Source organism: Talpa occidentalis, unplaced genomic scaffold (genome assembly GCF_014898055.3).
Source record: "Talpa occidentalis isolate TD23 unplaced genomic scaffold, MPIMG_talOcc4v2.1 talOcc4.6, whole genome shotgun sequence".
NCBI classification, from domain to species: Eukaryota; Metazoa; Chordata; class Mammalia; order Eulipotyphla; family Talpidae; genus Talpa; species Talpa occidentalis.
The window spans coordinates 84294899-84309220 of record NW_023604972.1 but is presented as its reverse complement, the minus strand read 5'-3'; the positions used below and the strand labels follow the sequence as shown (position 1 = coordinate 84309220).

Sequence of the window (14322 nt, the reverse complement as noted above, 5' to 3'; positions counted from 1 at the left end):
AGTCCTCAAAAAAGAATGGAAATAACTGTATTCTTGGACCTTCTCAGTCTGATTCATGCCTTTTTTTAGCCAACTATTCATGTATTCACCAGAAGAATTACACCTACTACCTCCGGTGTAGGAAGAAAAAAAAAACCCAAACCAAAAAAAAAAAAAAAAAAAAAAAAAAAAAAAAAAAAAACCCACCAAATGAGCGATAATGTTAGCAGAAGCTTGAAATTTAAGAGTTGGTATTCAGAAAGATCCTCTTTCCCACCCCCTTCTCTCCGGTCCAATTCCCCTCTCTGGTTTTGGCCATCGGAAATTGATTTGGCATTAACTAAGGACTGGAATTTCAAGGCGTCAATCTCCTTTGCCTGCGCCCCCTACCCCCCCAACCTCGGAAACTCTTAAACTTCTCCCTACCCTACAGTCAACGGTAGAGACAGATAAATGATGCAGCAGATTACACTGCTGAAAGGCAACATTTGTCCTGAGCTATTTTCACATTTTTTTTTTCTGTTTCCGATTTGTATGCCAGACTGTTTGCTTGCTTAGGACATGGAAAACATATTTGGGCATTATCCCCACAGTTCAATGCCAGTGGCGTTCTCCCAGTAAATGAAAGTGAAAGTGCTACCTTGTAGCAGCGTTTTACCTTAAAGTATGGACTGGGAGCTAGTGTTTGGAGGAGGGGGATGGCGGGAGGGTGGGATGGGGAAGCTTGAAGAACCAGTTTTCAGTTTTTGTTTATCTTGAGATCGCAGCAGGGTCCAATCCCCTCTCCCCCTTTTGGGGGTTCTGACTTAAGATTTATTTTCATTTGGGCAGTCATTAAAGTTTCATTCAATGTACCGACTTAAAACAAAACAAAACAAAACAACAAACCCGAACACATCACAACACTCCACTTGTAGCTTTCCCCGGTTGCACTTTAAAACACCATCCAGTCTCACTCTCATCTGGAAATAATGCAAGCTTCTCTCTCTTCCCCCACTGCCTCCTCCCCCCACCTTTTTTTTTTTTCTTTTAAAGCCCCACATAACCTGAAGTCGGTAATAAGATGGAAAATGTGCTGGTCTTAGCTGAGTTTAGTCTACTCTCTCTGTATGTGGCAATCTCACTTGTTGAGGTATATTTAAAAAGTACAAGGCATTTTGTGCATATGCAGTCCGCTAGCTACTGATTCTTGAAATCGGCCAGTGATCAAAATTTCTATCAGTGTCCCAATGACATTGTTTTTGTGCAACTTTTACCATTTTTTTTTTTGTTGTTGTTGTTATGTGGACTTAAAAAAGTACACGGAGAACGACACCAGAGATCTTAACAATGACATCAGTTCATCTAAAGTCATTCATCCTCTCTCCCTCCCCTTTCTGTTCCCAAGAAACAACTAATCACTAACCAGGCTAGAATTTCTAAAAGAGGTTAGAGGAGAAGGAAAAGAGGCGGAGTGGGGTAGGGGATTGAGGTTAGGAGGGCCAGAATTTCTCATTCACAGGGTGGAAAGTTGACATTGTTTAAGCCCTTCTGAAAAGCTGGTAGTTGGTTTCCCCGATTGTACCTCTACCTCCCCTCCCCCTCCACGTGACGACCCAGGACACATGCGCACCCGACGCAGCAGCCCCGCACATCTGCAGACTGACGTCAGTGTGCTTTGCCTCCCTCCGAGGAAAAGCTGCCAAAATTTTCTCCTGCTGCAATTCAAGTTGGCTGGGGGCCGTAGTGAGATCTAGGGCTACTTCAACAAAACTTTGCTGCCCTTCCTGCTCCTCTTGTCTTCTTTTCTCCTGATACCTTTTGATGCTCTTCACATGTTATTTGCATAGCAAAGGCACTAAGCTGTTCAGGAAGAGGGCACCACTTCCACCCCCAATAAGTCTTTTTTCCCCTTCCTTCCTTTCTTTTTTTTCCTTTCCTTTTTTTTTTTTTTTTTTTTTGAAGTGGGGGGCGGGAGAGAAAAGGGGTTTGCAAAGGCAGCATCTCAGGATGATAGCCTGGATGTATTGAAGGCATCTCTTTTTCTGCCAAATCCGAACGTTCGTTCTTTAAAGCCGGGGTTAGCCAGACTATAGGGTTTTATTCTGGCTGCAGAATAACTGACTGCTGTGTCTTTGCAAAGGGGGGTTGAAAAAGAGAGAGAGGAGAGGGAGTACGTGAGTCGTCCAGTGCAATCTCTATTGTTTGAAACTTACTTTTTAAATCAGAATTTGAAGATGAAAACGGTAAGGAAGTCTTCACAATATTCAATGAAACCATTTTTTAAAAATCAAAACTTGTGCTTTGCTTGCCTTCCGAATAACGGGTAGAAAACTTTTTCTCTGTGTGTTTCTGTGCGTGTGTATGTGTCTGTATGTGTGTGCGTGTGTGTATGTGTGTGTGTGTTTTAATGGCATTGAGTGAGCTTGACTGAACTCATTTTACAGATAGAAATCTTTTTTAACTCCAGACTAGTCGGGGGTTGGAGAATTCTGGGTCTTGCAAGAATTTTATGATGCAAAAAAAATACGTTCATTATATGAATAGACATGTTTTATGAAATATGACTTGATAATGACTCTTGTGGTGTTTTAACTAATCACCAAATAGTAATCAGAGAAGTAATAATGATGTGTATTTTAAACTGATTTCCAGTTTTCTTAAAGCAAAGCCTTCTGAATTTTATAGTTTTATGTCAGTGTCTTAGGTAGTCAGACAAGTGCATATTTTATGCTTGGGCTCAGAGGGCAGAATTAATGTGCTAGCTATAGCCCCCATGCTCTAGGATATGTTAAGCTCTTAATAGGCTAATCAAAGAGATGGAAGCGTGTGTTTTTGATTTACTTTTGGCCACTTGGGACGTGCTAGACTCATAACCCTCCAGAGCCTTCAGTATCGGGGTATGTCTGTATATATGGTATATGAGATCAAAGTTCAGGGATTTGTGGGGTGGTGGGAGTTGAGTGCTGGAGGGGTTATTGGAAAACTGCCTTCTGATAATGTGTACTACAATGCCTGTCTGGGGTAATTTCTTTCCTTGTACTAGAGGCAAAGAGAGCAACAGTGAGAAAGCGCTCTGAGAGTGAACAAGAGAGTGAGTTTCTTACTCTTGTTTTTATTTGAGCTGCCGGTGCAACGCGTTTGGGCCAAATGCCAACTGTCTGGGTCACACGCGTTTTATCCAAATAGATTTAGCGCTGCTGTCTGGAAATGGGCTGCTGAATGTTAACTTTAGGATCAACTCAACCAGGGCAGCACAGACTGTTACCCTCTGTCTGGGAGATGTGGAATGGTTGTTAAAGGGGGCAGTCGGGGTGCAGGGTGTGCAGAGCAGGGGAGGAAAGGGGCAACTTAACTATTGCTTAGAACTTAAAAAAAATAGACACTGGAGTGTGATTTTTAACTTTCTTTTATATTCAAATTTCTTGGACTAATTTCTTTTCCTTTTTTTTTTTAGCTTATGTTGATTAGACTGGAACTTAGATGTGGGGATGACATTTCTCAAAATTCATGATAGGGAAAGCAATATAACATTAAACTGGTGTATTTGAAGTAAATTGAGAAAATTAATTTTGGAGATAATTGTTTTCTTATGTTTCACCAAAGTGGTGAGCTGCAGTTCTGTAGTACATTAATTTTGTGTCTAAATGTGATTGTTGATGTTTTGGACTTTTGCAGAATAGCTTATAGAGGGAAATAAGTTGACTTTCAGCCAATCAAATTTATTCATCTACCATAGATGACAGCAGATGAAATCTATGTTGTGATCACTTTTGTGATTCTCAAGGGGAAAATTCTCTAACTTCAAGACCTGATATATTTTAATACTTCTTTTAATGTCTGGGCCAATACATGTAAGATTATTTTCTACTTGTATCTATTCCTACTGCTTCTTCTTCATTTGCTTACCAACCACTAGTGTCTACTAGTGGTTTAGGATGGCTTCTATGCTAAGTCTTATGCTGTGTCTGGATTGTGAGAGAATAGACTTAACACATTAAGGTAGTTAGTAAAATATTGTCTGGAACATTTGGAAGGGTGGAAGAAGGTGAAAGAGGTAGGTAATTCTCATGGTCCTATTAAAGACATCATTGTCAATATTTTGGACTAACCTCAAAAGAAAAAGGTATTTCTCTTTCTCAGAAGAGAAGTTACAGTACAGATAATGAATGTATATTTAACATATCATCTATAAAAAAACAATTTGGGACTATGTATAATTTATGGTTTGATTTTTATAGGTTAATGTTTTGTAGTTTTAGGGTTTTTGATAAGTTTTAAATATGTTTACTCATACCTTCCCTTGGAAACCAATCTTATAAAGTTTGTAATGATTTGTAAACTTTTGTATGTAGTGCCTAGTGATGTCTTCAGCATATAGTAGGAGACAATAAATATTTGTTGAGAGAATAGATGAAAGATGGAATGACAAGTTAATTTTCACATATAAAATTAAGTACCCACGGGGAGCATAGTATTGTTGGTTCTTCTGAAAGACCAAATCAGTCTTAAACTAAATAACTAGAGTTAAAATGGATGAAAGAAGTTGAGAAGGATGTTATACAAGCTCTTAGCTCCATAATAATAGTTCAGGGGAGGAAATTATGACCTTGCTTACTCCCAGATCACTTGAGTGGGAAGTAAAGATGATAGAGGAAAAAGACAAGTAAGTGCCCTTCTATCAGAGCAGACTGCTGAGGGGATCACTGTAATAAAGTTGTCTGATCTTATTTCTGTTTAGCTAGTGTAGCTTTAATCTATGCAAGCAGGTAAAAGATCCTTTCACTTACTTTTATAAGTGAAAAGAAGTATGTGTGAAATTAAAGTAAAATGAAAGTTTTAATTATTCTGTTTTCAAATTTAAAATAGTTGTAAGCCCAGTTATCATGACCTAAATTCTTTACTGTTTGCTCTAAAAGATAAGACAGCCAGTTGATTGATTGTATCATCTTATCCAGCTATTCTACATTTTGGGGGGAGTAAGAGGAACATGGAACGATTTCTGAAGGAAGACCTTTGAAAAATGATGAATAAGATAATGAATGGGGAAGGCGCTAATATTTATTTAGTCATTAAAGCGAAGTGTGCAGACACTTATATCTTGTGTAATCTAATTTAATCTCTCACCAAGTTTCTGTGAGGTAGATATTATCACAGTTTTATAGATGAAGAAACATATCCAAATAGGTTAAATAACTTGGAGTTGAGCCAGTACTCAAAGCCTTTGTGCCTTCTACAACATAATAATTCTACTACTATAAACTGCAAATAGTTTGTGCATTGTGATTTCTGGGCAATTATGTCATATTTTAACTTTAGTCAGAGTTTTGGAAACTATACCTGGAAAGCCAATGCCTATACATATTTGCTTGTGAGGTCCAGATTCCTTTCCAGTCAATTCAGATCTCAGTTAACCCATTCATTTTTATTGTGTAAGTGACAAATACTGGTTAGATGTTAGTTGTGGATTGTAGTTGAACTTGAGTTAACTCGTTTACTTAAGGTTAAGTTTCTTCACTGGAAGGAAAGGCTTGGGAAAAAAAGTAGAGTGAGGAAGGACTGAGAAAGGTGAAGGGAAGCCAAATTTTTTGAGTGCCCATGTGCCAAATACTGTAGCTTGTGGTGGAACTCAGACTGTAGCTCTGGTTTGTTTAACTTCAAAACTCCTGTTCTTTCTACTGAGCACCACTGCTCTTTTTCTACAAGACCTTAAATCAAATGTTAGTTTGCTTCTGGCCAAGTAGTTCCATATTACTTTTTTCTTCAAAGCTACTGGCTTAGTTAACTTGGGGTGTTTACAGGTCAGTGCTAGTAATGTTAAGAGTGGGGTTTACAAAACTGTGAAGGTCAGGAAGTTTTTCTATGGTAAAAAAATTGTTCCCTAAACTATATTGTGAGTTTATCATTAGTTTCAGTGCCCAAGAAAACAGGAAAAAAAAAAAAAAAAAGATCAATGATTCAGTAGAATCCTATCAAAATTAATTCAAATGTGTTAATTATATTTTCTTCTTTAAAAGGAGGTTAATTTGGAGGATATGAGAGACTCATTTAATATAAGATACTATTGTGCAAACCACTCAAATGATCTGAAAAAAATAAAGTGAAAAGTGAGTGTTGTTCATGAAGCAACAATTATACTTTAGTATCTCATGGGAAGGTTTGGAGTAGGAAGACTGTATATAAATATTTGGAAATAAAGGTAACTGAATTCCTTTCATTAGTTTTACTGACTATGATGTGACTTAATCTCTTCATAGATTTTTGCCTGAGAAAGGATATATAGTGCCTACTATCTAGTCTAAATCATTTTAAAAGGAATTTTGAGATGAAACAATTACTGTGTATAAAGTTGCTTGAAACTATTCACCTGAATTAACCTATACAATTTATAAATATCTTATTGGATATGGGGAGTTGGTAATAATAGAAAGAATGTATGTAGATTTTGAAGCTGGATAGTCTTGTGTATGACTCTGAGCTTTGCTGTTCTCTAGGTGTCTTACCTGATGAGCTTCAACTTCTTTATCCAAATTGGCAGCTACATTAGTTATCAATTACTTCAAAAAGAAAGCTTCACCATAAATTAAGTAATTTAAAATAACATAAATTTTTTTTAATCTCACAGCTTTTGTGGTTCAAGAGCCTGGGCATGACTGTTGTCAAAGTGTTGGCTAGGACTGGGGTTCTCAGAAGCTTGAATGGGGCGGGAGGATCCGCTTCTAAGCTCATATATTAGGGGCAAGAATTCATTTTCTTGCAGGCTGTGCATTGAGGGTCCTCAATTACTTACCAGTGGTTATTTGGAAGTTGCTTTCAGTTCCTTGCCTTGTGAGTATCTCCTATGGCAGCTTACCTCATCAAATGCAACAAGGGAGAGAGTCTACTAGTAAGATAGAAGTCAGAATCTTTTGTAATCTAATCATGGAAGTGACATCTCCTCAAGTTTGAGGTATTCTGTTGGTTAGCATTAAATTAATCAGGGGAAGGAGATTATACAAGGATATGAATATCAAGAAACAGGATCACTGGGACCATCTTAGAGTCTACATGAAAAGGGACAATAATACTGACTTTACAAGATTGTTGTGGATATTAAAAGAAGTAGCATGGAAAGTTCTCTTTATTTTTGGTCTCACCTTAAACTACCTTCCAGTTATTACCTGTTAGTCTCCTGCATGAAAACAAAACATGGTATTATTGGTAATACTATTTTCAATTTTTGCTGACTAAACTTTGTAGACTATTTTTTAAATTTGTGATAATTGCCTCCAGTAGTCTGACTTCTGAAATTCTGTTCATTTTTTAGGCCTATCTTGAATGTTACTTTTTTTCGTAAACTTTCCTCGACCCATCTGTCTCTGACTCAGACGTCATCTCCCTTATCTGAGCTCCTGTAATACCTTTCATAACTTTATAATGGCATATGTCAATCTGCCTTACATTTTTTTCTTGGTTACTTAGATTATATCCTCCCAAAAGATAAGGCTTAATCTTTTCTATTTTCCCATGTTGTTATGTCATCATTTATAACATGTACTAAGACAACAGTTGTTGATTAATGAACTAGATTTCAAAAACTGTAGCAAATAAATAACATGTAGAAACAGATATCAGGATATTTAAATGGTTGTGATTGTTTTATATGTGTAATAACCAATATTTCTAGTACCATAGTGAATGAAATATTCCACATTAGTTAATTTTCCAATTAACGACAAATATCCTTTTATATGCCAAAGTGATTTTATTTTAACCACTGTACCTTTATTTTATTTTTTTTTTGACTAACAAATGTAAAAGCTGATAATTCCATATATTAGGGATTTGGGATGAAAATCTTTCTAATATCTTTTGAGTAGCTCTCTATTTTACATTCAGATATTAAAAGTGATTTAACACTTTATTCTTGTCTCAGGCATATTTTGAACATCAGATATTGAACTATAACACACTAATATACACAATAGAAACTGTTAAATTATGAAAGACTATTTGCCTCTCCCATAAAATGTACTACTTTAGAGTTCTAAAGCTATTTTTAATTCCCTTCCTTTTTTTCACTTTTGTGCTAATAGTAATCTTTCTAGTCTCCGTGTGATTTTCTTCTTCTAAAGTTTAGATAGGAAATCCTGGTGTTCTGCATAAAATAAGAATTTGTGAACACTGAGTGAAGTTATAAGCAGAAAGGACAATACCTGCGATAAGATTTGAAATGTGATATTTGAAATGAGTTTTAAAAAAATTCTTTTCTTTTAAGGAAATGGATTTTTTTTCAGCTACATTCTAGAGAGTTGAAATTGTCTCATATTTGTTGCCTTATGTCATATGCAAGATGTCCAGATAAAGTCAGTGGTTACAATATATGTGGTTCAACTTTTTAGAAATTTAGTTTGTGCTACTGTCTGCTCACAGACAGTGGCCCAATGTCATTATGCATTTATGGGTGTACTTTACGAAAAAGTGATAGATGCCTCATAAAGGAACAAATCAATGTCTGGATCTGAGTTACTAAAAATATGTTACATAAAATGAACTTTGTGAAGTCAGTCTCTCTCTTTTTTTTTTTTTTAAAGATTTATTTATTTATTTATTCATTCATACAAACACAGTACAGTCAGAAGCACGGGAGGATGAGAGAATTTACCAGAGCCAGAGCTGGGAGCAGAGCAGGCAGAAGGACCGAAGTGCACTGCTGAGGGGAGCAGCGGGCTGCAGGAGAGGTCTTCGCGCCATGTGGGACCCTCCTCTGGTGGCCGGGGAGCAGCCGGGGATCGAACTGGTGCTGCGCTGGCTGCAGGCAGTTTCAAAACCCAGCACTCAACCCCTGCGCCACTGGGGAGGCCCAAGTCTCTCTCTTTTTTAAAGGAGATTATTCCGTGTACCCATACTTTGTTATCTTCAAAGTTAAAAAAAAAGAATTTTTATGATTCCTCTTCAGATTCCTCCTTTGATTAAGTAGTTCTGGCATCCTGCTAACCATTTAGGCTTCTAATTCTGTGTTTAGTCTTGTGAATGTTTATTTAGACTATAAAAAACTGCAATGGTTTAATTTGACTATATTAAGTTATTTTATAGTATATGTCTTTTGGCAAACATTCAACTATATAGATCTGTCCATAAGGATATTTTTCAGTTAACCTAAAAATTTTTTTGTTTGTTTTTCTAGGTTAAAAAATGGCCATACTTTAGTAGCTAATCAACGTTATATGTTGCATATGAAAATTTTACCATCTTTATTTTTTTCATTTTGGATCGAGAAAATGAATCCAGTTACAGAAGAAAGTATGGGATGTTGGAAAAAAGTACCTGTTAAACAGTGGACCATCTAATAACTAATTTGCATGAAGTTTTAAAGAAATAAATTGTTATGCTTCGATTTTGGTATGGTATTGACTCTCTAGCACATAGGTAGCCCTCCAAAAAAATCAAACAGTTTTCTAAATTATGGAAATTTTGTGGAAGACGGTGACCTGGATTTTGAGCCTCATCATGGCTTCATCGGAATTTCATAGTGATCACAGGCTTTCATACAGTTCTCAAGGTAGGATTCCTGCTTTTGACACTGACAAATATTGCTCTTAATATGACAATAAAATGTTCTGAATATTTAGTTTGGGTGGACTCTTTCTTGAGATATGTAGTGACAGGAGAAGTGTACTTTGTCAATTCACTTTCATAACTGCTAAAGGCCCTAAGAGTCTGTTTACCTTGTCCTACTAGTATTTAATAACCAGTGAATTTTAGAGTTGCTTGTTCTTTCTCAGAAGATAATAAATCCAGGCAACTTCTAAATCCTAAATTTTCAGAAACTCATTAATTTCTAGGGTTTACAGCCAGGATCATGTTCAGAAAGAATCCAAAGTTTTATACTGAAAAAGTGCAAGAAATCAGACAAATTCTGAGACAACACTATTCTAATATGGAACCTTAGTAAAAAAAATGCTTTTCCAAGCTTAGGAATTTGTTTTACGGAGAGAACCTGGGTAGAAGATCATAGAAAATGTCTTTTAACAGAGACCCCCAAATGTCATTTTGTTTTCCATGGACTGGTTCAGTTATAGAATGATTGGCAAGCATACATTTTGGATTCCTCTCCCATGAATGTATGGAAAAATACTATTTTAGGTTTGATGGGCCAGGTTTTGGAGACTATTATATATTGGTGTACATGCCTATAAGTCCTAATATACAAAATGTGGCTCTCAAAGTAGATCAACAAAGTCAGAACATTTATTTATAAGTAATGAAATCAACACTATCTTTCAATTTTTTTACATTTTGCTATGGTTTCATGGGAATTTTATTTGTGGGTGAACTCCATTTATAGATAGTGAGGTATTTGGTTTCCCTTTATGCTAAACCTAGTTAAAGGAAGGTGTGGTTAAGAGGACAAATTGGTAATATTTAATAAACCTAAATGAGGAAAATATATTTAATTTTCTGATTTTTGCCAACATGATGATTTTTAACTGCTTTATTGAGATATAATGCATATACCTTATGATTCACCCATTCAAAGAGTACAATTCAGTGTTTTTTAGCATACTCAGAGTTGTACAACTCTTATCCCAGTGGATTTTAGAACATTTTTACGAAGCAATTAATCCTGTACCCATTATCAGTTACCCCAAATTCCACTGAAATCAACTTTTCTCCCAGCTCCAGGCAACCATAATCTGCATCTGTCTCCAGAGATTTGCCTATTCTGGATATTTCATGTAAATGGAATCATACACTATGTGATCACTTGTGACTGTCTCCTATCAGTTAGCATAATGTCCTCATAATGTTAGATAGTGAACTTTGATTTTGAAGACAGTTTATGAAGATTTATTCACGTCATAGAATGTATCAGTACTGCTTTCCTTCTTATTTCAGAATAATATCCCACTTTGTCAACATACCACGTTTTACTTATTTGATTATCAATTGATGGACATTCAGATTATTTCCCCCTTTTTACTATTATGAATAATGTCTCTGAATGCTTTTGCATGGATATGTGTCTTCATTTCTGCTGGGTACATATCTAGGAGTGGAATTGCTAGGTTAGATGCCATTTCCATGTTTAACCTTTTAAGGAACTGCCAGGCTTTTGTCCAAAGTGGCTGCAGTTTTTTACATTCCAACTGATGATTAAAAAATATATATTTATAAGGCTATAGAGATTCTATATGGACTCTTAGAAAACCTTCACGAACAGATTTTCTATTAAACTATTTTTTTACATATGTGTACTTTTCAGTTTTTTACTTCAAAATAAAATATTCATTTTTCCCATAGAATTTTGTTATTAGAATCCATATTTTTAAATTAAATTTTAAAAGTAAGCCTTTCAAATTAATTTTAATATATTTTGAGGAATGTATCAATTAGAACTTAATTCATATTTAGATTGTAAACTTTTACACTTTGATTTTATTTAATGTAACTTTTTAATCGATACTGCACATATAATGATGCATAGTTTTAATTGATATCATTGTCATTTATACTGCTACTTCTTTGTTCTGTTAAATTTTCTTTTCTTCCATGTGTTTTTTCTGGATTCTCTGCCTTGTGATTTCAAAGAGGAATTCCTGACTTATCTAGAACACTACCAGCTAACTATACCAATAAGGGTTGATCAAAATGGAGCTTTTCTCAGCTTTACTGTGAAAAATGATAAACACTCCAGGAGAAGACGGAGTATGGACCCTATTGATCCACAGCAGGCAGTATCTAAGTTATTTTTTAAACTTTCAGCCTATGGCAAGCACTTTCACCTAAACTTGACTCTCAACACAGATTTTGTGTCCAAACATTTTACAGTAGAATACTGGGGAAAAGATGGACCCCAGTGGAAACATGATTTTTTAGACAACTGTCATTACACAGGATACTTGCAAGATCAACGTAGTACAACTAAAGTGGCTTTAAGCAACTGTATTGGGTTGGTAAGTAGATATTATAATTTTAAATTTCTGATGGAGAAGTAAATTTGCAATGTAAACGTCTTTCCACAGATTAAAACATTATGTATATATATAAATATGTGGTTTAAGTAGGGGAGGTATCATTTTTTATTTCTGCTGCTTTTGCTTTTGGTAGTCTTTTTGATAATGTTTGATTGACTTTTCAAAATAAGGACAGCTTTTAAAACCCTGTATTTTCAGTAGAAGAATGAAACTTCAGGTTTCCTTTTAGATTTTCCTGTTCAAATAAGGTATCTTTATGCGAAAATAAAATTCAGTCATTGATGGGAGTTTAAGGGTATGTATATCTATATCTATATGTTTCTATATGAGGCTTGGAAACAATGACACAATTGCCTCTTTAAGTTCCTTTTATAATATCTTTCTCTATTAGGTAGTAGTTTAAAATTATGTACAACCTACTTATGGTTGTACATTTTTTAAGCAAAGTATTTTATACCAACATCTCTTTTAAAATGATTTTCAATAGTTATCTGGATATTGATAATAAATCTTATCTACTCAGAATATCGATTAAACATACAGGTATAGGTAGGCATTTGCATCCATTCTAGTCTAATGATAAATATACAGGTCAAGACTGCACATATTAATGGTTGCACCACAAAGCATATTCCTACATTTTCTCTACTCTTTGTAACTTATTCAGACTTCATCTGTCTAAAAGAGTGCAAACATTTTGATGGCCATGTCATATTTTCTTCCTTACTTTGTCACATGTATGTCCTCATTCATACTTCAATATAAAAAAAACCCACATAATTAGAATTGGATTTAAATAAATTCTAAATTTAAAAGGAATATCAAAAACTACACAGTGGTGGATAATTTTCATTATAGGTGTATATGATAATTTGTTTAGAAAAGTTGCATTCGCTGTAACTTTTTGTAAGTCAAAATGATTACTTATATTTTAAGACTTGAGTTTAGTCCCTATAAATATGCACATTGCAAATATTTATTACGACTTTCTTTATCTGTAAGCAGAGTTAGGTTTTATATACAAAACAAATTTATCTTTTTGAATAAAAGATAAGTTATCCAAAATAAATATTTTAAAATTTCTCATATGTTAAAATGACACTGTTAAATATGATAGAAAAATACTCTTCTTAATCATTGACCAAGCCATTTAAATTTGGTTTTTACCTTAATTATGCCATGATAGTTTCAACAGGATGGTGAAATGTATACATTTGAAATTTAGAAAGAGACTGATTATGTTGTGAGATTTGAAGAAAGAGGAGTGATTGGATATGAAAGTGAGTTAGAACATGTAGGAGATAATGAAGACCTATCTGTAGAATATGCACTGGGAATGGAAAAAAATAGAATTAATTTGAACCACATTTTGGTGAGAAAATTTAGAGTATTAATCTTTTTGGACATCTAATAGAACAGATAGTCAATATTTAATAATATTTTAAAAATTGAAATACAATAAGATTGAATTGACTCTGGGCTAAAGGAGAGAAAGTAATTGATGATACGTGGGATTTCTGCCTTGGGAGAGGGTGTTTATAAAATACTAGTTAAGAAAGGAAATGACAGAGGATTGCTGCATTGGAGTGGAAAATGAACACAGTGGTTTTGTTATAGTAAATGTGAGGAATGAAGAAATAAAGGCTCAAGATATCTAGTTGACATTTGGAAAATATAACTTTGAAATTTAGAAAGGAATTTAACTGAGAACAGGTAATTTGAGAGCCATTAATATGTGATGTGAAATTGTGAAAGACATTGAGTAGTAAAAAGTGAGAATAAGATTGAAAGTGGAAAATTCCTCTACACTTAAGGGAGTAGCAGAATTTTGTCTGTTGATACTTCTTCCTCACTGAAACTTTTCTGCCTCTTGTTCTCTTTGCTTTATTTGTTAATACCTTTCTGTTTTACAATGGCCTGCTATGTTTGTCTACTAAAGTTACTATTTCCCTCTTGGCACTTAATAAGAAATTTATGAACAGAGTGAGATTATGTAAATGTTATGATTGAGATTATGTAAATGAACAAATTGAGATTATGTAAATGTTCTATTCCATATCATACTTTTATCCATCTCTTTTTCATTCTTTTGTATCATGTTACATTTTTAATCAAATGGAATACTTAAATGACTTTTTTTTAAAAATTCTACTTTCCAAAGGCTGTCACTTTTAACTAATTCTGTTTTTATTTATTTATTTATTTTAAGATTTATTTATGCATACAAGAACTGGAATACAGTTCAGATATGTGTGTGGGGGTGGTGAGAGGATTAACCAGAGACAGAGTGGGGAGAAGAACAGGCAGATTGACTGAAATATACTGCTGAGAGGAGTAGCGGGCTAGTCAGGAGAGGTCTGCTGTGCCATGTGGGTTGCTCCCTGGCCCGCGGGGGTAATCGAACGCG

The 14322-nt window shown here is 34.8% G+C and overlaps 1 protein-coding gene across 3 annotated transcripts in view; it reads left to right on the top strand.

Moving 5' to 3' along the window:
* Positions 1 to 1307: 1307 nt before the first annotated feature.
* The window catches only part of ADAMTS6 (ADAM metallopeptidase with thrombospondin type 1 motif 6), a 236129-nt gene continuing 223114 nt past the window's right edge, over positions 1308 to 14322 (top strand). For 2 of the 3 annotated variants that reach the window (XR_008549246.1, XM_054688138.1), the window contains exons 1-3: positions 1309 to 2204; positions 9125 to 9499; positions 11530 to 11894. Coding sequence is in view for 2 of the 3 variants with exons in the window: in XM_054688138.1 (XP_054544113.1) it covers positions 9403 to 9499; positions 11530 to 11894 (462 nt within the window). In the remaining variant the exon portion in view is untranslated. Of the gene's footprint in view, positions 2205 to 9124; positions 9500 to 11529; positions 11895 to 14322 lie in introns of all 3 variants that reach the window. The other variant, XM_037529678.2, reaches the window with a different exon arrangement.